The sequence below is a fragment of the Macrotis lagotis genome, chromosome 4 (assembly GCF_037893015.1).
Source record: "Macrotis lagotis isolate mMagLag1 chromosome 4, bilby.v1.9.chrom.fasta, whole genome shotgun sequence".
NCBI classification, from domain to species: Eukaryota; Metazoa; Chordata; class Mammalia; order Peramelemorphia; family Peramelidae; genus Macrotis; species Macrotis lagotis.
Genome location: NC_133661.1, coordinates 144,927,053 through 144,950,683, shown reverse-complemented (window position 1 = coordinate 144,950,683; position 23,631 = coordinate 144,927,053). Strand labels below are relative to the sequence as shown.

General features: G+C 34.6%; 1 protein-coding gene across 1 annotated transcript in view; it reads left to right on the top strand.

Annotated features, from left to right (window-relative positions):
* MCEE (methylmalonyl-CoA epimerase) overlaps positions 1 to 21,596 on the top strand; it is a 40,777-nt gene extending 19,181 nt beyond the window's left edge. Inside the window, exon 3 of the mRNA XM_074234257.1 lies at positions 17,983 to 21,596. Coding sequence (XP_074090358.1) covers positions 17,983 to 18,135 — 153 coding nt within the window. The 3' untranslated portion in view covers positions 18,136 to 21,596. The remainder of the gene's footprint in view (positions 1 to 17,982) is intronic.
* The last annotated feature ends 2,035 nt before the right edge of the window (positions 21,597 to 23,631 follow it).

The window sequence follows — 23,631 nt, the reverse complement described above, 5'->3', positions numbered from 1 at the left end:
AAAAAAGGAACAACAGTGATTGCAGCAATTAAAATTCAATCAGCTTACCTTTAGTGTCTGAGAAGATTCAGAATATTTTCATTAGTTGATTTTCAAAAATCTAGGAAAGGCAATTTATTTCCACAAAATGTGCTACAAAATTAATTTCCTTCTGTGACAGTTATATGCCATGTGGATATGTTAATATAATATACTTGGACTTTGAATAAGACTTTTGATTCCATTCCATATGGAATCCTTAGCTACACACACACACACACACACACACACACACACACACACACACACACACACACACAAAGTTTGCATTATACTACTATTGGATGACTGAACAGCTGACTAAAGGATTGTTCCCCAAGAATGTTGTTTATTGCTTTTTAGTGACAGTAGGTTCTTTTATGATTGATGCTGTCCAGCTTTAATTAATATAGGGAGGGCTAGAAGGCAGGATCAGGCTTACTTACATAGATATAAAGACATCTACTCTTTGAGTCCAATGAAAATAAGATTCAATCAGTGCTCATCCCTACCTTCTTTTCCTCTACTATAATAGGTCCTTTGTGCCTCTTCATGTGATGTGATTTATCCTATTCTCTTTTCCCCTTTTTCTCCAAGTTTTTTTTCATGGAATGTCCATCACCCCCCCCCCCCCCCCCCCCCCCCCCCCCCCGCCAAAGATAAAGCTCATTTTTGCTGGGTAGTTGATTCGTGGTTGTAATTCAAGCTCCTTTGTCTTGTTAAATATTATATTATTTTATGTTGAAGCTGCTAAATTCCACATAATCCTGACTCTGCCTCTGTGGTATTTGAGTTATTTCTTTCTGGCATATAAATTTTCTACTTGATCTGATAATTCTGGAATTGCCTATAATATTGTTTGATATTTTCATTTTGGGATCTCTTTCAGAAGGTGATTAGTGGATTATTTTACCCTAGAACTAGGATATCAGGGCAGTCTTCCTTGATAATTTCCTGAAAGATATTGTCTTGGCTCTTTTTTTCATTGTGACTTTCAGGGCATCCAATAATTCTCAAATATCTCTTTTAGATCCATTTTCCTGGCCAGCTGTTTTTTTCCTATGAGGTACTTAACATTTTCTTCAATTTTTCTAGTCTTTTGATTTTGTTTGATGGATTTGTGATGTCTCATAGAATAATTAGTTTCCACTTGTTCAGTTCTGATTTTTAAAGATTTATTTTCTTCAGTTAGGTTTTATACATCTCCTTTTCCATTTGGTCAGTTCTATTTTTTTTAATTTGTGGGATAATGGGTCGAAGTGACTTACCCAAGTTCACACAACTCAGTAAATATTAAGTGTCTGAGGCTGGATTTGAACTCAGATCCTTCTGACCCTAGGGCTAGTGCTCTATCCACGGTGCCACCTAGCTGCCCCACCACTATGCCATCTAGCTGCCCCTCAATTGTACTTTTAAAGGTATTGTTTTCCTCAATGGAGTTTTTCCATGTAGCCAATTCTATTTTTTTAAGGAGTTGTTTTATTCAGGCAATTTTTGTGCTTCATTTTTAAGCTACTTACTCTTTTTTTCATAATTTTCCTCTATAATTCTCATTTCTTTTTCCAATTTCTCCTCTATCTCATTTGATTTTTAAAATCCTTTTTGAGCTCTTTCAAGAGGACTTTTTGGATCTGAAATCACCTTTAAGGCATCTTGTAATTTTTGTTTTCTGAATTCACATTTTGACTTCCCCTATCACCTTAGTAGCCTTTTATGATTAGAGTTCTTTTGGGATTTTTTTGCTCATTTTTAAAAATTGAATTATGCTTCTGGGGTACAGGGGGCACAGTCTTAAACTTCTTGTACTGAGGACCATGTGTCTGGTCACTGGCTTTTTGAACTGGGGCCTCAGGTGCTGGTGGTTTGCTCCTTTTGTCCTTAGCCCAATCCAATCCCACCTATTGCACTGGGAGTTCTGGGGAGGCGGGAGGCCTAGCAAAATGCCTTCTATGCTGGGACCCTCACTGCTGACCCACTGTACTGTTGATCTGGGACCAAGGGGTCTCATTTACTGATCTGCCCTGTGGTTAAAAGCCTCCCACTGGCTTCCCCTTTCCCTGATTGTGCTGGGCTATGCTCTCCTTTTACACAAGAGACAGACCTTTCCTGAAGTCTTTCTAAGATATTTGGAGCTGGAAACATGTTTCACTGTCTTTTTGTGGTGCTCCAGAATCCATACAGAAGTTTCATTTAAAGCTGTTTCAGAGGGAAACTGGTAACAGCTCAGGCAACTTTCTGGCTCTCTTCATCATCTATTACCTTCTATCTTCTTTTATTTTTAGGGGTTTTTTTTTTGCAAGGCAGTTGGTTTAAGTGGCTTGGCCAAGGCCACACAGCTAGGTATTTATTAAATGTCTGAGGCTGGATTTGAACTCAGGTCCTCCTGACTCCAGGGCCGGTGCTTTATCCACTGTACCACCTAGCCACCTTACCTTCTATCTTCTTGAATAAAATATTTATAATCTATGAATGTGAGCATTTTGCCTCTTTCATTTCTTAATCATGTAATTCTTGTTAGAAGGGCTTGAATGTTAATCCATTTCCTTTTCTTTTCTTTATATTCTTATATTAAGCCTACTTTATATTTATTGCTTTGGAAGTGGACTTGCAGGGGACTGGAGGGATATGAGTCAGATTCGGTTATTCTAAGAGGAGGCTTCTGGGTGATAATTACAAGCCATCGAGAATCTTATTAAACACAACTTTCCAATAGTGAATCCAGCCTGTCTAGGGACCCTAATTGACATAGATTTCAAAAACCCACAGCAGATTAAAAGCAACAGATTATAAATAGACAGGTACCCTGATAAGGACTGAAAATTCATGAATGATATAAAAGGAAAATATATTTAAAAAAATTAAAAGCAAACAACAATATATAAAAATTCAGAAACCTCAGTTTGGGAACCCATTTGAAACTATATACAGCATAATATAATAATTAATATTCATAATGAAGTTTTTTATAAAGACAGGAGAACATCTTTTGAAATTTTCCATCTAAAATCATTAAAATAATTTTCACAATTAAAAGGATAGAACCATGACCATCTTCAAAACAGCTACCCATACTTATTTCCTGAGGATACTAGATAGCTAGGATTTTATTCTAATTAGACATATGTGGAAATCACTGTTTAGCATTGTGAATTATATTGAACCACTTATTGAATGTGAGTTTATATTATCTTAAATAGCTACTCACTTTTAGCAAGTGAGTTCTTTTAATCTTCCCTGATTCTCTATCCTCCTTACAATTCCAAAACTTTTTTGTTAAATAATAGTTGCAAAACTTTTCTTCTTTATTTAAATCTTCCACAGGTTTTTTTCCCTTCACTAGACTCATAGTTGAGACCTTTACTCATACTTCACTGATGAAATAGCAACTATCTTCTGTGAGCTGCTTCTTTTCTCCTTTGTATCTCCTTAATAGTCTTCTCTAGCAGATTGCCCCTCATACATCCTCTTTTTCTTTTTCTCTCTTTTCCTCCTCTTCTAATCTTTAAGTCCTATTTACTTGTTCCTTCTTCCCTGTCTACAAACATGTTGAGGTCTTCCCCATTTTTTAAAACACTCTCACTAGACTCTACCATCCTGTCAAATGACTATCCCTCATAGTCACTCAAATTTCTAGAAAATGCTATTTTTTATCTTTACTACTTCTTAATCCTTTGTCATCTGAATTCCAACATCACCCTTAAATTTTCTTTTTTTTAATAAGTATTTTATTTGTTTTCCAATTATTTACAATAGTAGTTTCTACCTAGCATTTTTCTGTGAGGTTTTGAATTTTTCAATCTCCCCCTCCCCACAGAAGGCAGTCTGACAATCTTTACATTATTTCAATGCTATATGTTGATCAAAATTGAATGTGTTGAGAGAAAAATCATATCCTTGAGGGAAAAATAAAAATATTAGACAGCAAAATTATGTAGTATATAAGACAACTTTTCATCTTTGTTTAAAATCCACAGTTCTTTCTCTAGATTCAGATGGCATTCTCTGTCGCAGATACCCTAAAATTGTCTCAGATTATTACACTGATGGAATGAGCAAGTCCATTAAGGTTGATCATCACCCCCATGTTGCTGTTATGTGTACAATGTTCTTCTGGTTCTGCTCATCTCTCTCAGCAACAGTTCATTCAGGTCTTTCCAGGCTTCTCTGAAATCCCATCCCTCCTGATTTCTAATAGAACAGTAACATTCCATAACATACATATACCACATTTTGTTCAGCCACTCCCCACTTGATGGATATTCACTTGATTTCCAATTCTTTGCTACCACAAATAGAGCAGCTATGAATATTTTTATACAAGTGATGTTTTTACCCTTTTTCATGATCTATTTAAGGTACAGACCCAGTAGTGGTATTGCTGGATCAAAGGGTATATTCATTTTTATTGCTTTGGGCATAATTCTAAATTGCTCTCCAGAAAGGTTGGATGAGTTCACAGCTCCACCAACAATGTATTAGTGTCCCAGATTTCCCACATCCCTTCCAACATTGATCATTGTCCTTTCTGGTCCTATTGGCCAATCTGAGAGGTATGAGGTGCTACCTCAGAGATACTTTAATTTGCATTTCTCTAATCGGTAATGATTTGGATCAGTTTTTCATATGACGATAGATAACTTTAATTTCCTCATCTGTAAATTACCTTTGCATATCCTTTGACCATTTGTCAATTGGGGAATGGCTTGGTTTTTTAAAATAAATTTGACTCAGTCCTCTCTCTATATATTTTAGAAATGAGTCCTTTATCAGAAATACTGGTTGTAAAAATTGTTTCCCAATTTACTATTTTTTTTATCTTGTTTACAGCGCTTTTGTTTGTGCAAAAGCTTTTTAATTTAATGTAATCAAAATTATATCTTCCTTGGTCATAAACTACTTCCCTTTCCATGGATCTGACAGGTAAACTGTTCCTTGATCTCCTAGTGTGATAACAATATTGTCTTTTATGTTTAAATCCTGCACCCATTTTGATTTTATCTTGATATAGGGTGTGAGATGTTAGTCTAATCCAAGTTTCTGCCATACTAACTTCCAATTTTCCCAGTAGTTTGTAACAGTGAGAGAGTTCTTATCCCAGAAGCTGGGTACTTTTGGGCTTATCAAACAACAGATTACTATAATCATTTCCTGCTGTTTCTTTTGCACCTAATCTAATACATTGATCTACCACTCTATTTCTTAGCCAGTACCAGACAGTTCTGATTACTGATCCTTTATAATATAATTTTAGATCTGGTAAGGTTAAGATACCTTCTTTTGCACTTTTTTCATTTAACTACCTTGATATTTTTGACTTTTTGTTTCTCCATATGAATTTAATTACAATTTTTTCTAACTCATTAAAGTAATTTTTTGCAACATTGGTAAGGCACCAAAAAAGTAGTTTAATTTAAGCAGAATTGTCATTTTTTATTATATTAACTTGGCCTATCCATGAGCAGTTGATATTTACACAGCTATTATTTAAATCTGATATTATTTGTGTGAAAAGTGTTTTATAGTTATTTTCAAAGTTTCTGAGTCTTCCTTGGCAGGTAGGCTCCCAAATATTGTCTGAAGTTACTTTAAATGATATTTCTCTTTCAGACTATTACTACTGTATCTTGCTAGTAATATATAGAAATATTGAGGATTAATGTGAGTTTTTTTAATATCCTGTGTCTTTGCTAAAGTTGCTAATTGTTTCTAGTAGATTTTTTAGACGACTTTTTAAGATTCTTTAGGTATAACATCACGTCATCTGCAAAGAGTGAGAGTTTTGCTTCTTCCTTCCCAATTCTAATTCCTTCAATTTCTTTTTCTTCCCTGATTGCTGAAGCTAACATTTGTAACACAATATTGAATAGTAGTGGTAATAATGGCCATCCTTGTTACACCCCTGTTCTTATTGGGAATGCCTCTAGCTTATCCCCATTGAATATAATGCTTCTTGATGATTTTTAGATAATACTGCCTCCTTCAGTGTGGTTGTCCCCTTATATCCAATCCCCTCCCCTTTCCCTTTGCTCATTTTTATTTACTTTCCTTCTGTTCCCCCTCCCCCTTTCCCATCTTAATACTTGAAAGGTAAGATAAGTTTCTGAACTTAACTTGGTATGTATATGTTAATCCTTCTTTGAGACAAATCTGATGAGAGTAAGATTCAGACCATTCTCACCACCTCTCTTCTTTCCCTCTATTGCAATAAGTCCTTTGTACCTCTTCGTGTACTATTCTAAGATAGATACTGCTTATCATTCTATCATACACCTTATTCCAGTCTCTTGTGGTTTTAGTAGCAATGGGTACTGCATTTTGTCAAAGGCTGTTTCAGTATCTATTGAGATCATCATGATCTGTTAGGTTTGTGTTGATATGGTCAATTATACTAAAAGTTTTCCTAATAAATCCTATTGGTCATAGTGATATCCTAGTGATAAATCACTATAATTGCTTTGCTATGATTTTATTTATGATTTTGTATCCATACTCATTAGAGCAATAATTTTCTTTCTGTTTTTACCTCTTCCTGGTTTAGATATCAGCACAATTTTGGTGTCATAGAAGGAATTAGGCAGAGTTCCTTCACCTATTTTTCCAAAGAGTTTATATAGAATTGGAACCAATTGTTCCTTAAATGTTTAACACAATTCACTTGTGAATTCATCTGGTCCTGGAGATTTTTTCCTAGGAAGTTCAATGATGGCTTGTTGAATTTCTTTTTCTGAGATAGGGTTATTTAGGTATTTAGTTTCTTCTTCATTTAACCTGGGAAACTTATATTTTTGTAAATATTCATCAATTTCACTTAGATTGTCATATTTATTGGCATACAGTGGCAAAATGATTCTAAATTATTACTTTAATTTCCTTCTCATTGGTAGAGTTCACCTTTTTCATTTATGATACTAGTAATTTGTTTTCTTCTTTTTGATCAAATTAACCAAGAGTTTATCAATTTTATTGTTTTTTCATAAAACCAACTCTTGGTTTTATTTATTAGTTCAATAGTTTTCTTGCTTTTGATTTTATGAATTTCTTCATTAATTTTTAGAATTTATAATTTGGTATTTAATTGGGGGGGTTAATTTGTTCTTTCTCTAATTTTTTTAGTTGCATGCTTAGTTCATTGATTTCCCCTTTCTCTATTTTATTCATGTAAGCATTTAAAGAGATAATATATACCCTAATAACTGCCTTGGCTGTATCCCATAAATTTTGGTATATTGTCTCGTTATTGTCATTATCTAGGATGAAAACATTAATTCTTCCTATAATTTGTTGTTCCACTCATTCTTTTAAAATGAGGTTATTTAGTTCCCAATTAGTTTTAGGTCTAACTCTCCATAGTCTATTATTGCATATGATTTTTATTACATTATAATCTTAGAAAGAAGTATTCACTATTTGACTTTATGCATTTGATTAGAAGGTTTTTATGCCCTAGTATGTGGTCAGTTTTTCTTTATTTTTTAAATTTATTTTTATTAAAGATATTATTTGAGTTTTACAATTTCCCCCCAATTTTACTTCCCTCCCCACCCCCCACCCCCATGGAAAGTAATCTGTCAGGCTTTACTTGGTTTCCATATTTGTACCTTGATCCAAATTCAGTGTGATGAGAGAGAAATAGTATCCTTGAAGAAGAGACAAGAAGTCTAAGAGGTAACAAGATCAGACAATAAGATATCTGTTTTTTTCCTAAATTAAAAGGAATAGTCCTTGAACTTTGTTCAAACTCCACATCTCCTTATCTGGATACAGATGGCATTCTCCTTTGCAGACAGCCCAAAATTGTTCCCGATTATTGCACTGATGGAATGAGGGAGTCCATCAAGGTTGATCATCACCCCATGTTGCTGTTAGGGTGTACGATGGTTTTTCTGGTTCTGCTCATCTCACTCAGCATCAGCTCATACAAATCCCTCCAGGCTTCCTTGAAATCCCATCCCTCCTGGTTTCTAATAGAACAATAGTGTTCCATGACATACATATACCACAGTTTGCTAAGCCATTCCCCAATGACATTTACTTAATTCCCAATTCTTTGCCGCCACAAACAGGGCTGCTATAAATATTTTTGTACAAGTGATGTTTTTACCCTTTTTCATCATCTCTTCAGGATATAGACCCAGTACTGGTATTGCTGGGTCAAAGGGTATGCACATTTTTGTTGCCTTTTGGGCATAGTTCCAAATAGCTCTCCAGAAAGGTTGGATGAGTTCACAACTCCACCAACAGTGTAATAGTGTCCCTGATTTCCCACAACCCTTCCAACATTGATCATTATCCTTTCTGGTTATATTGGCCAACTGAGAGGTGTGAGGTGGTACCTCAGAGAAGCTTTAATTTTCATTTCTCTAATAATTAATGATTTGGAGCAATTTTTCATATGGCTATGGATTGCTTTGATCTCATCTGTAAATTGCCTTTGCATATCCTTTGACCGTTTGTCAATTGGGGAATGGCTTTTTGTTTTAAAAATATGACTTAGTTCTCTGTATATTTTAGAAATGAGTCCTTTGTCAGAATCATTAGTTGTAAAGATTGTTTCCCAATTTACTACATTTCTTTTGATCTTGGTTACAGTGGTTTTATCTATGCAAAAGTTTTTTAATTTAATGTAATCAAAATCATGTAATTGGTTTTTGATGATGTTCTCCAATTCTTCTTTAGTCATAAACTGCTCCCCTTTCCATAGATCTGACAGGTAAACTAGTCCTTGATCTTCTAATTTGCTTATAGTATTGTTTTTTATGTCTAAGTCCTGTAACCATTTGGATCTTATCTTGGTAAAGGGTGTTAGGTGTTGGTCTAATCTAAGTTTCTTCCATACTAACTTCCAATTATCCCAGCAGTTTTTATCAAAGGGGGAGTTTTTATCCCAATAGCTGGCCTCTTTGGGTTTATCAAACAGCAGATTACTATAATCGTCCCCTGCTTTTACACCTAGTCTGGTGTACACCACTGGTCCATCACTCTATTTCTTAGCCAATAGCAAACAGTTTTGATGACTGGGCTTTATAATATAATTTTAGATAAGGTAGGGCTAAGCCACCTTCTTTTGCACTTTTTTTCATTAAGCTCCTAGAAATTCTTGACTTTTTATTTCTCCATATGAATTTACTTATTTTTTTTCTAACTCATTAAAGTAATTCTTTGGAATTTTGATTGGTAGGGCACTAAACAGATAGTTTAGTTTTGGTAGAATTGTCATTTTTATTATATTATATTTATTATATTATAATATATTGTATATATTATATTTATTATATTAGTTCTACCTATCCATGATATTTGCCCAGTTATTTAAATCTGATTTAATTTGTGTGAGAAGTGTTTGATAATTGTTCTCAAAAAGATTCTGAGTCTCTCTTGGCAAATAGACTCCCAAGTATTTTATATTGTCTTAGGTTACTTTGAATGGGATTTCTCTTTGTAGCTCTTCTTGCTATATACACACACACACACACACACACACACACACACACACACACACACACACAAATTGCTAATTGTTTGCAGTAGTTTTTTGGATGATTTCTTGGAATTCTCTAGGTAGACCATCATGTCATCTGCAAAGAGTGAGAGTTTTGTCTCTTCCTTCCAAATTCTAATTCCTTCAATTTCTTTTTCTTCTCTAATTGCTGAAGTTAACATATCTAATACAATATTGAATAGTATTGGTGATAATGGACACCCTTGTTTCACCCCTGATCTTATTGGGAATTCCTCTAGCCTCTCCCCATTGAATATAATGCTTGTTGATGGTTTGAGATAGATACAGCTAATTATTCTAAGGAACAGTACATTTATTCCTACACTCTCTAGTGTTTTTAGTAGGAATGGATGCTGTATTTCAGCATCTATTGATATGACCATATAATTTCTGATAGGTTTATTGTTGATATAATTTAGTATACTACCTAATATTGAACCAACCCTGCATTCCTGGAATAAATCCTACTTGATCATAATGTATTATCCTAGTGATAACTTGTTGTAATCATTTTGCTAAGATTTTATTTAAGATTTTTGCATCTATATTCATCAGGGAGATAGGTCTGTAATTTTCTTTCTCTGTTTTAACTCTTCCTGGTTTAGGTAACAGTACCATATTGGTTTCATAGAAAGAGTTAGGCAGAGTTCCATCTTTCCCTATTTTTCCCAAAGAGTTTATATAGAATTGGAACCAATTCTTCCTTAAATCTTTGGTAGAATTCACTTGTGAATCCATCAGGCCCTGGAGATTTTTTCTTAGAGAGTTCAATGATGGCTTGTTGAATTTCTTTTTCTGAGATAGGGTTGTTTAGGTATTTAATCTCTTCTTCATTTAACCTGGGCAACTTATATTTTTGTAAATATTCATCCATTTAACTTAGATTATCAAATTTATTGGCATAGAGTTGGGCAAAATAATTTCAAATTATTACTTTAATTTCCTCCTACTTGGTGGTGACTTCACCTTTTTCATTTATGATACCAGCAATTTGGTTTTCTTCTTTCTTTTTCTAATCAAATTGGCCAGAGGTTTATCAATTTTATTGGGTTTTTTCCCATAATACCAACTTTTCATTTTATTTATTAATTCAATAGGGTTTTTTTGCTTTCGGTTTTATTAATTTCTCCTGTAATTTTTAGAATTTCTAATTTGGTATTTAATTGGGGCTTTTTGATTTGTTCTTTCTCTAATTTTTTTTAGTTGCAAGTTTAGTTCATTGATTTCCTCTTTCTCCAATTTATTCATGTAAGCATTTAAAGCTATAATATATCCCCGAGAGTTGCTTTGAATGAATCCCATAGGTTTTGGTATGTTGTTTCATTATTATAATTATCTAGGATAAAATGGTTAATTCTTTCTATAATTTGTTTTTTGATCCACTCATTTTTTAAAATGAGCTTATTCAATTTCCAATTTGTTCTGGGTCTATATCTCCTTGGCCCAATATTGCATATGACTTTTATTGCATTGTGATCTGAGAAAGATGTATTCACTATTTCTGCCTTTCTGCAGTTGATCATTAGGTTTTTATGTCCTAGTACATGGTCAATTTTTGTATAAGTTCCATGTACAACAGAGAAAAAGCTATATTCCTTTGTATCCCCATTCAATTTCCTCCATAAGTCTACCATATCTAATTTTTCTAACAATCTATTTACCTCCTTAACTTCTTTCTTGTTTATTTTATGATTCGATTTATCTAGATCTGATAGGGGGAGGTTGAGGTCTCCCACTAGTAGAGTTTTGCTGTCTATGTCTTCCTGTAGTTCTTTCAGCTTCTCCTCGAAGAATTTGGATGCTATCCAACTGGGTGCATATCTATTCAGTATTGAAATAACTTTATTGTCTGTGGTACCTTTTAGGAGGATTAAGTTTCCTTCCTTATCTCTTTTAATGCTATCTATTTTTGCTGCTGCTTTGACTGAGATAAGGATTGCTACCCCTGCTTTTTTTACTTCAGCTGAAGCAAAATATATTTTGCTCCAAAATTTTACCTTTACTCTATATGTATCACTCTGCTGTATTTGTCCAATTGATGATGTGAGAGATTTATTCTCATTTTGTATTTGTCCATTCGATGATCTGAGAGATTTATTCTCATTTTGTATGTGCCCAATTGAGGATCTGAGAGATTTAGTCTCCTTTTGTATTTGTCCAATTGTATTTTCTAAGGATTTGCTTACTTGTTGCAAGGTATTAATTGTCTCTCCCAAATTTTCCAGTTGATTTTTAAGCTCCTTCCTTATTTCTTCAAGGAAGTCTTTCTGTGCTGAAGACCAGATTGTATTCTCCTCAGAGGTTCTAGGTTTTTCTGAGTTAGGGTCTTTCCCTTCCAAGAATTTTTCTATGGATACACCTTTCCACTGACCCTTCTTCATTATGCTAAGACCTTGAGTTGGGGAGGGGCTGTTTCACAGGGGCTTGGGATCGCTAAAGGCTTTACTCACTGAATGCAATTTCTCTGGCTGTCCAGTAGGAGGTGCTTGTTGCTTTCTCTGGAGGGTCTGTGACCTTGATTGAGGCCTTCTCCCTTTGCTTGAAGAGTGGAGTTGGAGCTACTGAATTCTTTTGCCTTCAATCACTGGTGCTCTTTACCCTGGCCTGAGGTCATTCCTCAGCTGGGCTGGTTCTTCTGCTCACACATCTGTGCCTAAGGCAGAAGTAGCCTGCAATTGTTTGTTCCGGGAAGAGGCCTCAGCTGTAATGGAGGTGTGAACTCAGAGTTCCTCAGGGATGGTGTCAGCAGCTCTCCTGCACCAGAACTCTCTCCCCAGCCCTGTCGGCAAGCTCCAGAGGGACAGCACCAACACCAGTGCCTCTGCTCCCTAATTGACTCAAGCCCCTGCCATGTAGCCCCACTGCTGATCCAGCAGGTCCGACTCTCAGGCCCTCAGACTCCCGGCTTCAATTCAGCTGCTAATCTGGCTCATCTGGGGCTGATGCACCCTCTGAGCCCAGATTCCCCCTCCCAAATTTGTCCAATGCTGCTGCAGGAGACAAATCCTGAGGTAGATGTTCTTTCTCCTGGCTTTTCTTTCTGGGTTTTGTGGGTCGGATTTCTGTTAAGAGGTTTATTTCATATGATAGATGGGGAAAGAGCAGGAGACTTTAGAACTGTGCCTGTCTTCTCTCCACCATCTTGGCTGGAAGTCCCAGTTTTTGTTTAAGTGCCATGTACTGCAGGAAAAAGAAAACTATTCTTTTCTATCCCCATTCAATTTTCTCCAAATGTCTATCATGTCTAGGTTTTCTAACCTCCTTAACTTCCTTCTTGTTTATTTTATGGTTAAATTTATCTAAATCTGAGAGAGGGAGGTTGAGGTCTCCCACCAATAGAGTTTTGCTGTCTATGTCTTCCTGTAACTCATTCAACTTCTCCTCTTAGAATCTGGATGCTATACCACTTCGTGCATACATATTTAATATTGAAATTGCTTCATTGTCTCTGGTACCATTTAGGAGGATACAGTTTCCTTCCTTATCTTTTTAATAAGATCTATTTTTGCAGCTGCTTTGTCTGAGATAAGGATTGCTACCCTCTACCTTTTTCACTTCAGATGAAGCAAAATATATTCTGCTCCAACCTTTTACCTTTATATGATTCTCTCTACTTCAAATGAGTTCTTATAAGCAGCATATTGTAGGATTCTGGTTTTTAATGCACTCTGCTATTTGCTTACACTTTATGGGAGAGTTCATCCTATTCACTTCAGAATTATAATTACTAACTTTTTATTGCCCTCTATGCTATCTTCCCTCTGCTTGTATTTTTCCTTTTTTTCACCTTATCCATATTCCCCAGTATTTTGCTTATGAATACCACCTCCTTCATTGTGTTTGACCACTTATATCCAAACCCATTCCCTTTCTTTCCCCTTTCCCTTTGCCCATTTCTATTTCCCTTTTGTTAGTTCCTCTTTTCCTCCCCCTTCCCCCTTTCCCCTCTTAATACTTAAAAGGTAAGATAAGTTTCTAAACTTAATTTAGTATGTGTATGTTAATCCTTCTTTGAGACAAACCCGATGAGGGTAAGATTCAGGCCATTCTCACCTTCTCCCTTCTTCCCCTCTATTGTAATAGATCCTTTGTACTTCTTCATGAAATATGATTTACTCCATTCAATCTCCTCCATCCCCATAAGGAGGTATTATTTTTAAATCATTTTATCAGTCATGGAGAAGTCATGATTGTCCATTACTTCTGACTAAGTATATTCTCTCTAAATAAAGTTATAATTCTCAACAATTATGAGAATCTTTTCCCCAGGTGGGGTTATAGCCACTTTCATCTTATTGGATAGTAATCTTGAGTCTCCTGTTTGAAGTCCAAAGTTTCTAATTAGCATTGATCTTTTTCACCAGGAAAAGTTAGAAGTCTCCTAATCATTAAAAGGCCATCTTTTCCCCTAGAAGAGAAGTTTTGCCAGATAGTGAATTCTTGGCTGCATTCCAAGCTTCCTTGCTCTTTGGAATATTGCATTCCAGGCCCTTCAATCCCTCAATGTTGATGTAGCCAGGTCCTGTGTAATCTTTACTATGGCTCCTTGGTATTTAAATTGTTTTTTTCTGGCTACTTGAAGGATTTTCTCTTTTATCTGAGAGTTCTGGAATTTGGCCACAATATTCCTTGGTGTTTTCATTTTGGGATCCCTTTCAGGAGGGGATCAATGTATTCTTTCAATAACTATTTTGCCCTTTGATTCCATGATATCAAGGCAATTTTCCATCACTAAATCCTGAAATATTGAATCTAGGCTTTTTTTATCCTCAGTGTTTTCTGGAAGCCCAATGATTCTTCTTCTGAATCTATTCTCAAGGTCTGTCATTTTACTGTTTTACATTTTCTTCTATTTTTTTCAATTTTTTGTTTTATTAACAGATTCTTGTTGTCTTGTGAAATCATTAGTTTCCTTAGATTCCAGTCTTTATTTTAGAGAAGAATTTTCTTCATTTATCTTTTGCAATTCCTTTTCCAGTTGGTCAATTCTGTTTTTGAAGGAGTTTTCCATTTACCCAATTATATTTTCCAAGGATTTGTTTTCTTGTTGCAGGATGTTAATTTTCTCTTGCATTTCTTTTCCCAATTTTTCCAGTTGATTTTTAAACTCCATCCTAATCTCTTTTAAGATATCTTTCTGGGCTGGAGATCAATTCCTTTATCCTCTGAAGTTCTAGTCCTCTCTTTGAGTTATGATCCTTATCTTCAGTGTAGTTTTCAATGGACCCCTCCTCCCGATGACTTTTCTTCATTTTACTAGGATCTTGTTTTGGGGAGGGACTGGTTCACAGACCTTTGGAGTTGAAGTCCCTAACAGGTTAGCTCACTGGGCTTAGTAACTCCACTTAGGCCAGCCAGTAGGGGGTGCTAGAGGCTTTCTCTGGAGGAGTCATGACCTTGATTTGTGGCCTGTTGTGGGGGAGCAGAGCAGCAGGATCTGGATTATCCTGAAACTTTGTGGGCTGCGCCCCCAGACTATATAGTTAATCTCCTTATTCTTCACTCAGTACTGATAGAGATTTGCTGCCCACACTTGAGCCTGGGGAAGTGGGGGGGGGGTTGTTACTGTGTTTATTCTTGGAAGAGTCACTTTCTCCCACAGGGATGGGGGGGCTCAACTGGAAATATGGGGGGCTCCACTGAAAATATAGGGCTTACGGCCCTAGTCTTCCAGACCAGCTGAGCTGACTGGATTGATGTCTAGTCATACTCTGGAACTCTCCCACCCACTGCTCACACAGTTAAAGCTTCTGGGACTGTTCTCAGGTTAGTCCCTGGCCTCACCCCACCACCCCAGGGATGGCTGTCTGCTCTCTGCCCCTGGCTCACCCACTCTCCCCTGAGACAGACCTTGGTGGTTGATGTTCTTCTCCTAGGGCCTTTTTCTTGGTATTGTAGATCTAAATTGTGTTAAGAGGTTTGATTCATGTTAGTTCAGAGACCTGGCTTCTCTCCACCAGCTTGGCCAGAAGTCCCTTCGAAATGACACTTTTTCAAAAAAAAAAAGCAAGGAAGGAAAGAAGGAAGGGGAAGGAATACTTTTATAACCCTGCAAAGAACAGCAAAACAAATTCTGTCATTGGTCACACCTGAAAATATATGTCCATCTCCCCATTTTTAAGTTCAGCACTTCTCTGGCAGGAATTATGTGTTTTATCTTTAATATTCTGGACTTGTGATTTACAGTTGCATTGATATGCTTACTAAAGTCTCAAATTTTTGTATGTTTTTTCTCCTACTATGTGGTTGTCATAAAAATTGTTCTTCTAGTTCTGCTCATTTCACTCTGCATCATTTCATAGAGGGCTTTTCAGTTTCTTCTGAAACTTTCCATTTTGCCATTTCCAGTGTTTGGCTACTATGAAAAGAGTTGATGCAACTGTTTTTTTTTTCTTTCTTTATCTTTTTGGATTATTGAGCCTAGTAGTGGTGTTGTAGTAGTATAGCTAAGTCAAAGGGTATTCATATTTTAGCAACTTTGGGGATACAGTTCCAAATTCCTTTCCAGAATGATTAGGCCAGTGACTCTACCAACAGTATATTGGGTGGGCTTGTTTTCCACAGTTCCTTTAAAACATTTGTCATTTTCCTTTTTGTCATCTTTGTCGTCTGATGATAATGAGATAGAACTTCAGTGTTGCTTTAATTTTCATTTCTCTTGCTTCTCTCCTGATTTTAACTGCATTAGATTTCCTTATGCAAAGCCATTTAAAATTAATAGAGCCAAAAATGGACATTTTAACTTTAGTGAGCCTCTCTATTGCTTATTTAATCATTCTATTCATAGCCCAAAGGAATAATTTCTTCCTTGTACCTCATATGTGTTTATGATGTGACCTTTTATAACTAGGTCCCATTTTATTTTAAAAGTTTTCTTGGTTTATGGTATGAGGTATTGGTCTAAATCTAAATTCTGTTACTGTTTTTCAGCTTTTCCAATAGTTTTTCTCAAGTTTTATTTCTTTTCCCATCCTGCCATCTGTAACTAGATTTGAACTCACCATCTTCCTGACTCCAGACCCAGAAATCTATCCGCAGTGCCACCTAACTGCCCAGATTATCATTTCCTCATTTTGGACCCCTGTCTGTCTATTAATACAGCATAAGATTATATTCCAAAGATGCTTCTCACCAGTAAGTGATGAATTCTCAAGCCATGACAGCCCATGAAATAAAATACAAAATAGTCCTCTATCCTCTTTTGCTTCTATAGTGAATGTGGCAGAGCAAAAGAAAAAAAGCACAGTTCTAAGAATCATTCCTTTTTCAAAAAGTTTATGTGTCTTAATTTAATTAATGTAAACCTTGGTATTCTAAATGTGGGATCATTGTTAAAAGCAATTAGTAATTCTACTGTAGGAACTGAACCATATTGATACTGACATTCTATCCATAAATGAAAACACAGGCAATCTATCTCTTCTGAAGCACTCTTTCTCTTCTAAATAGTCACAGTTCATCACTTTAATATGTTCAAGTATGTTGCTAGGGACTAAATAAATGTCATAGGTTTATAGTTTGAATACTCCATCCACTTCCCTTTGCAAAGTATGGGAACATTTGTACTTTTCAATTCTTTGGGACCCATCCTGTTCTCCTGATTTTTCAGAGATCACTGATAGTGGCTCAGCATTCACATCTACAAGTTCTTTCAATAGCCATGGGTGTTAATTTATCCAGTTCTGATGATTGAAACTCACTGAAAGCATCTAAAGACTTTCTATTCACATATGAAGGTTTTACAGTCAAGATGGTACCCACATTTTTTTGAGTCTGAAAGATAAATGAGATACTTGTTGATAGAAGGAAATCTGAGAGGTGTGAGGGACTTTAGTGACCACCTAATTTCAATCCATACAATTTACCCATGAGAATTCTTAAATATTGTAGTTTTTTACAAAGTAAAATAAGCTATCTCCTTCCCTGGAAGTTTTAGATGATTTAAGTGTAGTCTTGACTGAAGACATAGGATACAGTTTAAAACATACAGTCCAAAGGCTACATGCAGCCTCCAATGAGATGTAGCCAGATTAAAACGTAATTGGGAAATATTAAAAAAAAAGATTAAAATGTAAGTGGGAAATATTAAAAAAAATAAAAATACCATCAAAACATAGAGTTTTTAAACTAGATGGCTCAAAGGATTCTTTTGTATGTATTAGTGGCCTATGTTTCTATTTGAGTTTGACATCATTGGTTTAGATCAGGGCTATCCAAAATGCTGCTGCTTGTGAGTTTTCTAAATGTTTGAGTAAATGAAGCCAGGCTACTGCAGAGTTTTCTCTAAAATGAAAATTCAGAATATATTGTCTATTTTTCACATTTTCTATGTTTGAATAAAAACTTTTAAAAGTCATGTTGGACAGCCTGGTTTAGATGATTTCTTTAGGATCATTTCAGTGTCAAGATTTAGTGATTTCCATGAACATATGCGCTTGAACATGTTTTTTTTTTCTTTTCACAAGGTGGATGATATAGAAGCAGCTGTGACAGATTTAAAGGAAAAGAAGATCCGTATTCTGAGTGACAAGGCTAAAATAGGTGCACATGGCAAACCGGTCATTTTTCTTCATCCTAAAGACTGTGGTGGAGTCCTTGTAGAACTTGAACAAGCTTGATCTAAAGTTATGAAAAATTTATAATGAGAATATTTCCTATGAATTATTAAGTTGTATGTGATCTTTGTTCAAATCATGAGTTTTTATCTTGACTTAAAAGTTCAGACATCATACTGACAGAAAATTAAATGGATAAAATCACAATAATATTATTTATTTTTACTTTTCCCTAATCTGGGTGAAACATTGATTATTCAGATCTTTAATACAGTTGCAAAAATCTTGTTTTTGGAAATAAAATTATCCATATCTTTAAAACAAAATAAATACTTTCTGAATAATGTGTGCCAATTATACCAGAAGATTGTGTACTTGGAAAAAAAATGTGTGCTCTCTATATGGAGAGACTAGCCCCCAAATCAGAGCAGGGCACTGACACCTTAATGTAGATGTAGATTGCTAAATGTTTAAGACTGTTGATGTAGATGTAGATTATTAAATGTTTAGGACTGTTCTGTTTATCAGTCAAGTTGTTCTGCAGGCTATTTGGGGACAAGTTTTTCTTTTAAACTAAAGCTGTCTAAATTGTTTAGGACAAATTCATTTTCAGAGCGGACTACTTTGGACCAAGCTGGTTTTGGTTGTTAGAATAATAGAACAAGAGAATTGAAACATATGTGGAAGTCTGAACAGATAAATAATTTGATGACTGAATTTGACTGTACAAGGTTCATATTAATGATTTTTATTGAACAGAATACTAATTATTGAATCTCTAGAGGTATACAAAACAAGTGAAAACTACTTCATTTGTAATATTTATATTCTAATTGAGAAAACATTTATGAATATACTTTTAAAAAGTATATTAAATGTTTAGAAAGGGAAAAAATAAAAATAAAAAAGCAATAAAAACACAACCATAAAAAATTTTAAAATAAAAGCCCCCCAAAATTTATTGTATAAGGGGGGGACAATTGAATAAATCAGGTTTTCTCATCCCACTTAAGTAAGTGTCAAGATGCTATGCCCTGATATTTTAACCAGATAAGATTACTTCTTACTGAATTAATCAGTCATAGATTTTAGACTAAATGAGGAAAAAGTCCTTGACCAAATTTAGATGTCTGAAAACCACTGGATGAACTGAAAAGATTTTGCACAGGAAGTGTGTTTAGATTAATTGGGGAAACTCAGTCAGATCCTGAGGTCTTTAAAATAGTAAACCAGTTAAGAATTGAGGTTTATTTTTGTTTTGGTTTTTTTAGAATCTAGTTTAGGGTAGGAAACTTCCAGCCAAGCCCTAGAAAGGAGGTCACTTGGTCTTTGTCTCCCTTGACTAGAAGAGAACCTTATGGATTTCAAATAATAAGAGGATAAAGACTTTTCACTAGCATCCTAGCAGCTTCCCCAGAATACCATCAGTGACTGCACTGCCTGCAGCGGTCACCAAAGATAATTTGTACATGATGAAAAAAAAGCAGATTCAAGGCTTTTTAAAGAATCCAACAGAAAAATACTGTTAACCCCATGAGCTCTCCAAACTTGAGCTCATCCCCCCCCATACTCTTTATATATTGTTAAGGAAAAAGTAAAAAATAATCATAGGTATTTGGGGGAGAGATTGTATCATCTGTGCCACTATATACAGCTAATAAAGTCTGATGAGTTGTTATCAATGAGTAATCCTGGAAAGATTCACCTTCATGTACATTCATGACTCACTGCTCCCCTTCGAACACCGAGATTATATTTAGCAGTTGCCCTCTGGACACCTTACCTATCATTGCCAGTGAGAGTTAGGAGAGTATCTCCAAAACATTCATTATAATTATAAATTCAATAACTGTAAATAAAAGCAATAAAATAAATAAAATAATGAAAAATTTTATTCCAAACCCTCAACCTATAAAAAGGAAAAACTATATGAATTAATCAAGCAATTGAATTAAGCAAATAAAGTGTTTTTGTTTTGTTCCCTTTTTGTCTTATGACAAATCTTTTATTTTATATCCTTTTTCTTTTTTCTTATGTAATATAGCTTTTTTATGCCTCTAATCCATATCTTAATTTTTTGATTCCAGTGTTTTTGATTTGGAACAAAATAGTATTTATTTTCTTCCTTTATAGATCCCTGCTGGGTAAAATTATTCTAATAAATTAACAGTATGAAAGTGACTTTGAATATTGTTAGATATGCTTTTTTTGTTTGTTTTTGCAAGGCAATGGGGACAAGTGTCTTGCCCAAGGTCACACAGCTAGGAAATTATTAAGTGTCTGAGTCAAATTTGAATTCAGGTCCTCCGGACTCCAGAGCAGGTGCTCTATCCTCTGTGCTGCCTTGCTGCCTCTTAATGTTAAAGTTTTTTAAAGAGAGTCAGGTTGGTGATAGACTTAGATTTAGGAAGACAAAGTTCAAATGTATCTCTTTTATTTTTATAATGGCCGTATAATTTTTTAAGCTGTATAACCATGTGCAAATCACCTGATCACTCTTGTGAGTCTCTGGCATCTCACTAAGGCTTTTCAACTGTTAGAAGTGAGCTGTAATTTGTTTAGATGGAAAGAATTCTCATAAAAAAGATACCACAAATCCTTGACATTTTTACATTTTGAAAGCAGCATCCACAACTGGGAAATAGAGAGTGTAGGTCCTAGGGAATGAACTAAGAAACATAGAAAAAGCTTAGCAGAGTTTTGTCAAAATTTTCAAATGGAATATTGGTAATGGAAGTAGATGATGAAGCTGATTTTTTGGGGGAAAAATAGGTGAAGGGTACTTAGTTTTTTTAATTCAAAGAAAGGCATTTATTAAAATGGTATAGTAAAAAAATAAAAGTAGCAACAAAAGAGTTCATCTAAATGTTTGAGCTCACTATCTCACAAATGCAACTTTAGCAGGAACAATGAAAGAATGAAAGAAGAGACTATTTGAAGGGACAGACATGCCACAATGTGTGTGGTCATCCATACATCTGGAGGGCTAACTTATGTTTTGATGCTTCAAGGCCACTGATATCTTTTTTTTAGTGATATTGTACCATTCACATTGAACCTGCTTAGATGATAGTTACTTAATTTTATCCCAGGAATTTTCCCTTTTAATAGAGACTTTGGGAAACTCAGAACCACACTCCCAGAGGAGTTTGATTAATTTACTATCTCAATAATTGATTGGTTTATACACCATAGTTCCTGATTTCATGAGAAAGGGAGGGAGAATTTGTCACTTAATAGTACTCATTTTTTTCCAATTATACTTAACAATAGTTTTCAATATTCACTTTTGTAAAATTTTGATTTCCAAATTTTTCCTTCCTTTCTCTCCCCAACTCCCTGACAGCAAATAATTTGATATAAGTTATACATATACAGGGTTTCACCAATATAAGTCCTTGATTGACTATAAGTCATCATTGTTAACATGCTAGCATGTTAGCTTGTAAACATCACATTTTTCCATTGCCTTTTGGTCATTTGTATTTTTATTCTCAGATTTTGATCCATGATTTCAAACAGGTAGCATTATAAGAACATGAGTATATATACATATATATATATATATATATATATATATATATATATATATATATGAAAGGCATTAGGCAAATATCCATGAATAATCTATGGAAAGACACGGGCAAGATTCAAATAGAATAAGATCTGAATTAGTAGAATAGGTAGTATCAACACTAAAGAAATGAGATCCATCCTATACAATGTGATATACTACAACTTTGTCTTTACAAATGATATACACAGGTTGGCTAGGTGGCACAGTGGATAAAGCACCAGCCCTGGAGTCAGGAGTACCTGGGTTCAAATCCAGTCTCAGACACTTAATAATTATCTTGGGCAAGCCACTTAACCCCATTGCCTTGCAAAAAAAAACAAAAACAAAAAAAAACACCAAATGATATACACAGTCTTTTCAACACATAATGGAAAGAAGACTAAACTTAAGTCCAGGAAGATCTGGATTGGAATCCTAGCTCCAACTCTAACTGTGGTCATGAGCAAATCACTTAAATTTTCTAAGACCCAAATTCTTCATATGTAAAATGAGAATATTAATTCTTCAACAATACAACTCAAAGGATTGTTTTAAGCTTTAAAGGGTTATTTAAATATGGACTAGAGCAACTAACTACTAGAAAACCAATTACGTAAGAGGATTTGGAGGGCCTTAGAGATTTTCTAGATCAATGCTCTTATTTTATAGATGAAATCAAGACTCACAGAGGCTAATTAACATGTTCAAGGTAATACAGGTAATGAAAGGTTGAGGTGACTCTCTGATTCCAAATACAGTACTCTTTCCCTTAGCATATTCAGATTTCAGCAAGAATTATTTTATAGTTAAAGATAATATCTTTAACTAAATGTAAGTATACAGGCTAGGTTATGTAACAGCTAAGTGAATTTGGAACAGTTTATTAGACAAATAAAGTGTTGATAAAAGGTTGAAATTTAAGTGATAAAAAAGACTTTATTGTAGGCCCAGGACTCTACTCTTGGTCATATTTTTTGGTCAAGAATTTTATCAAGCGCTAAGATGAAGGTATGCTTATGAAATTTTAAGATAGTTAAAAGCTAATACTTTAGATGACAAAATTAGCACTCAAAAGGTTTCAACTAGCTGGAATAATGGAACAGTCTAGTAAGGTGAAATTTGGTGGACTTAAATATAAAATTTGATATTTTGGATGAAAAAATCCTCTGGTCAAATGCAAGATTAGGAAGATATGATATGATAGTTGAAATGAAAAGGGCATGTATATTTTAGTGGACTAAAAGTTCAATACAAATCAGTGGTTTGGAGTGACTAAAAAAACTTTATTACAGCTCTATTAATATGACTATATATGCCCTCCACAATATTTATTTTGCAAAGAGAAGTGAGAAGAACCAGGAGAACATTGTACATAGTAATAGCAATAATGTACAATGATCAACTGGAAATGACTTAGCTATTTTCAGCAATACATCCAAGACAATTCTAAAGGTCTCAAAACTACTCTCCATCCCAGAGAAAGAGCTGATGGAATCTGAATGCAGATTAAAGCATTCAATTTTTTTTACTTTCTATATTTTTTCCTCATTTTTTTTCTTTTTTGGGTTTAGAAAAAATAAGATATATTAAGAGCAAAAACGAATATCTAAAATTGTTTTTACATATAACTGGGGAAAAGTAAAAATATTATTAAAAACATCAGAGTATTTGAATAGGTATTTGAATGAAAAACACTTCAAAAGATACTACCAAATTGGAAAGGCTTCAAGTTTTGGCAACAGACTGATACTGTTGTATGAGTACCTACTTAATTAAATATGCATTGGCTAATCTAGTTGACTGGTCACTGGGTCATGAATTCTTTGGATAGATTTGATGAAATAAAAGTCTAAAATGACCTTATGACCTTCAAATCAATAATTCAATCAACAAGTATTTATAAGATGTCTATTATGTGCCAGAAATTATTCTAAGTGCTAGGGTAAAAGAGGATAGTACTTGAAATGAACCTGAAAAGAAAAGAGGACTCTGTGAGTTATAAA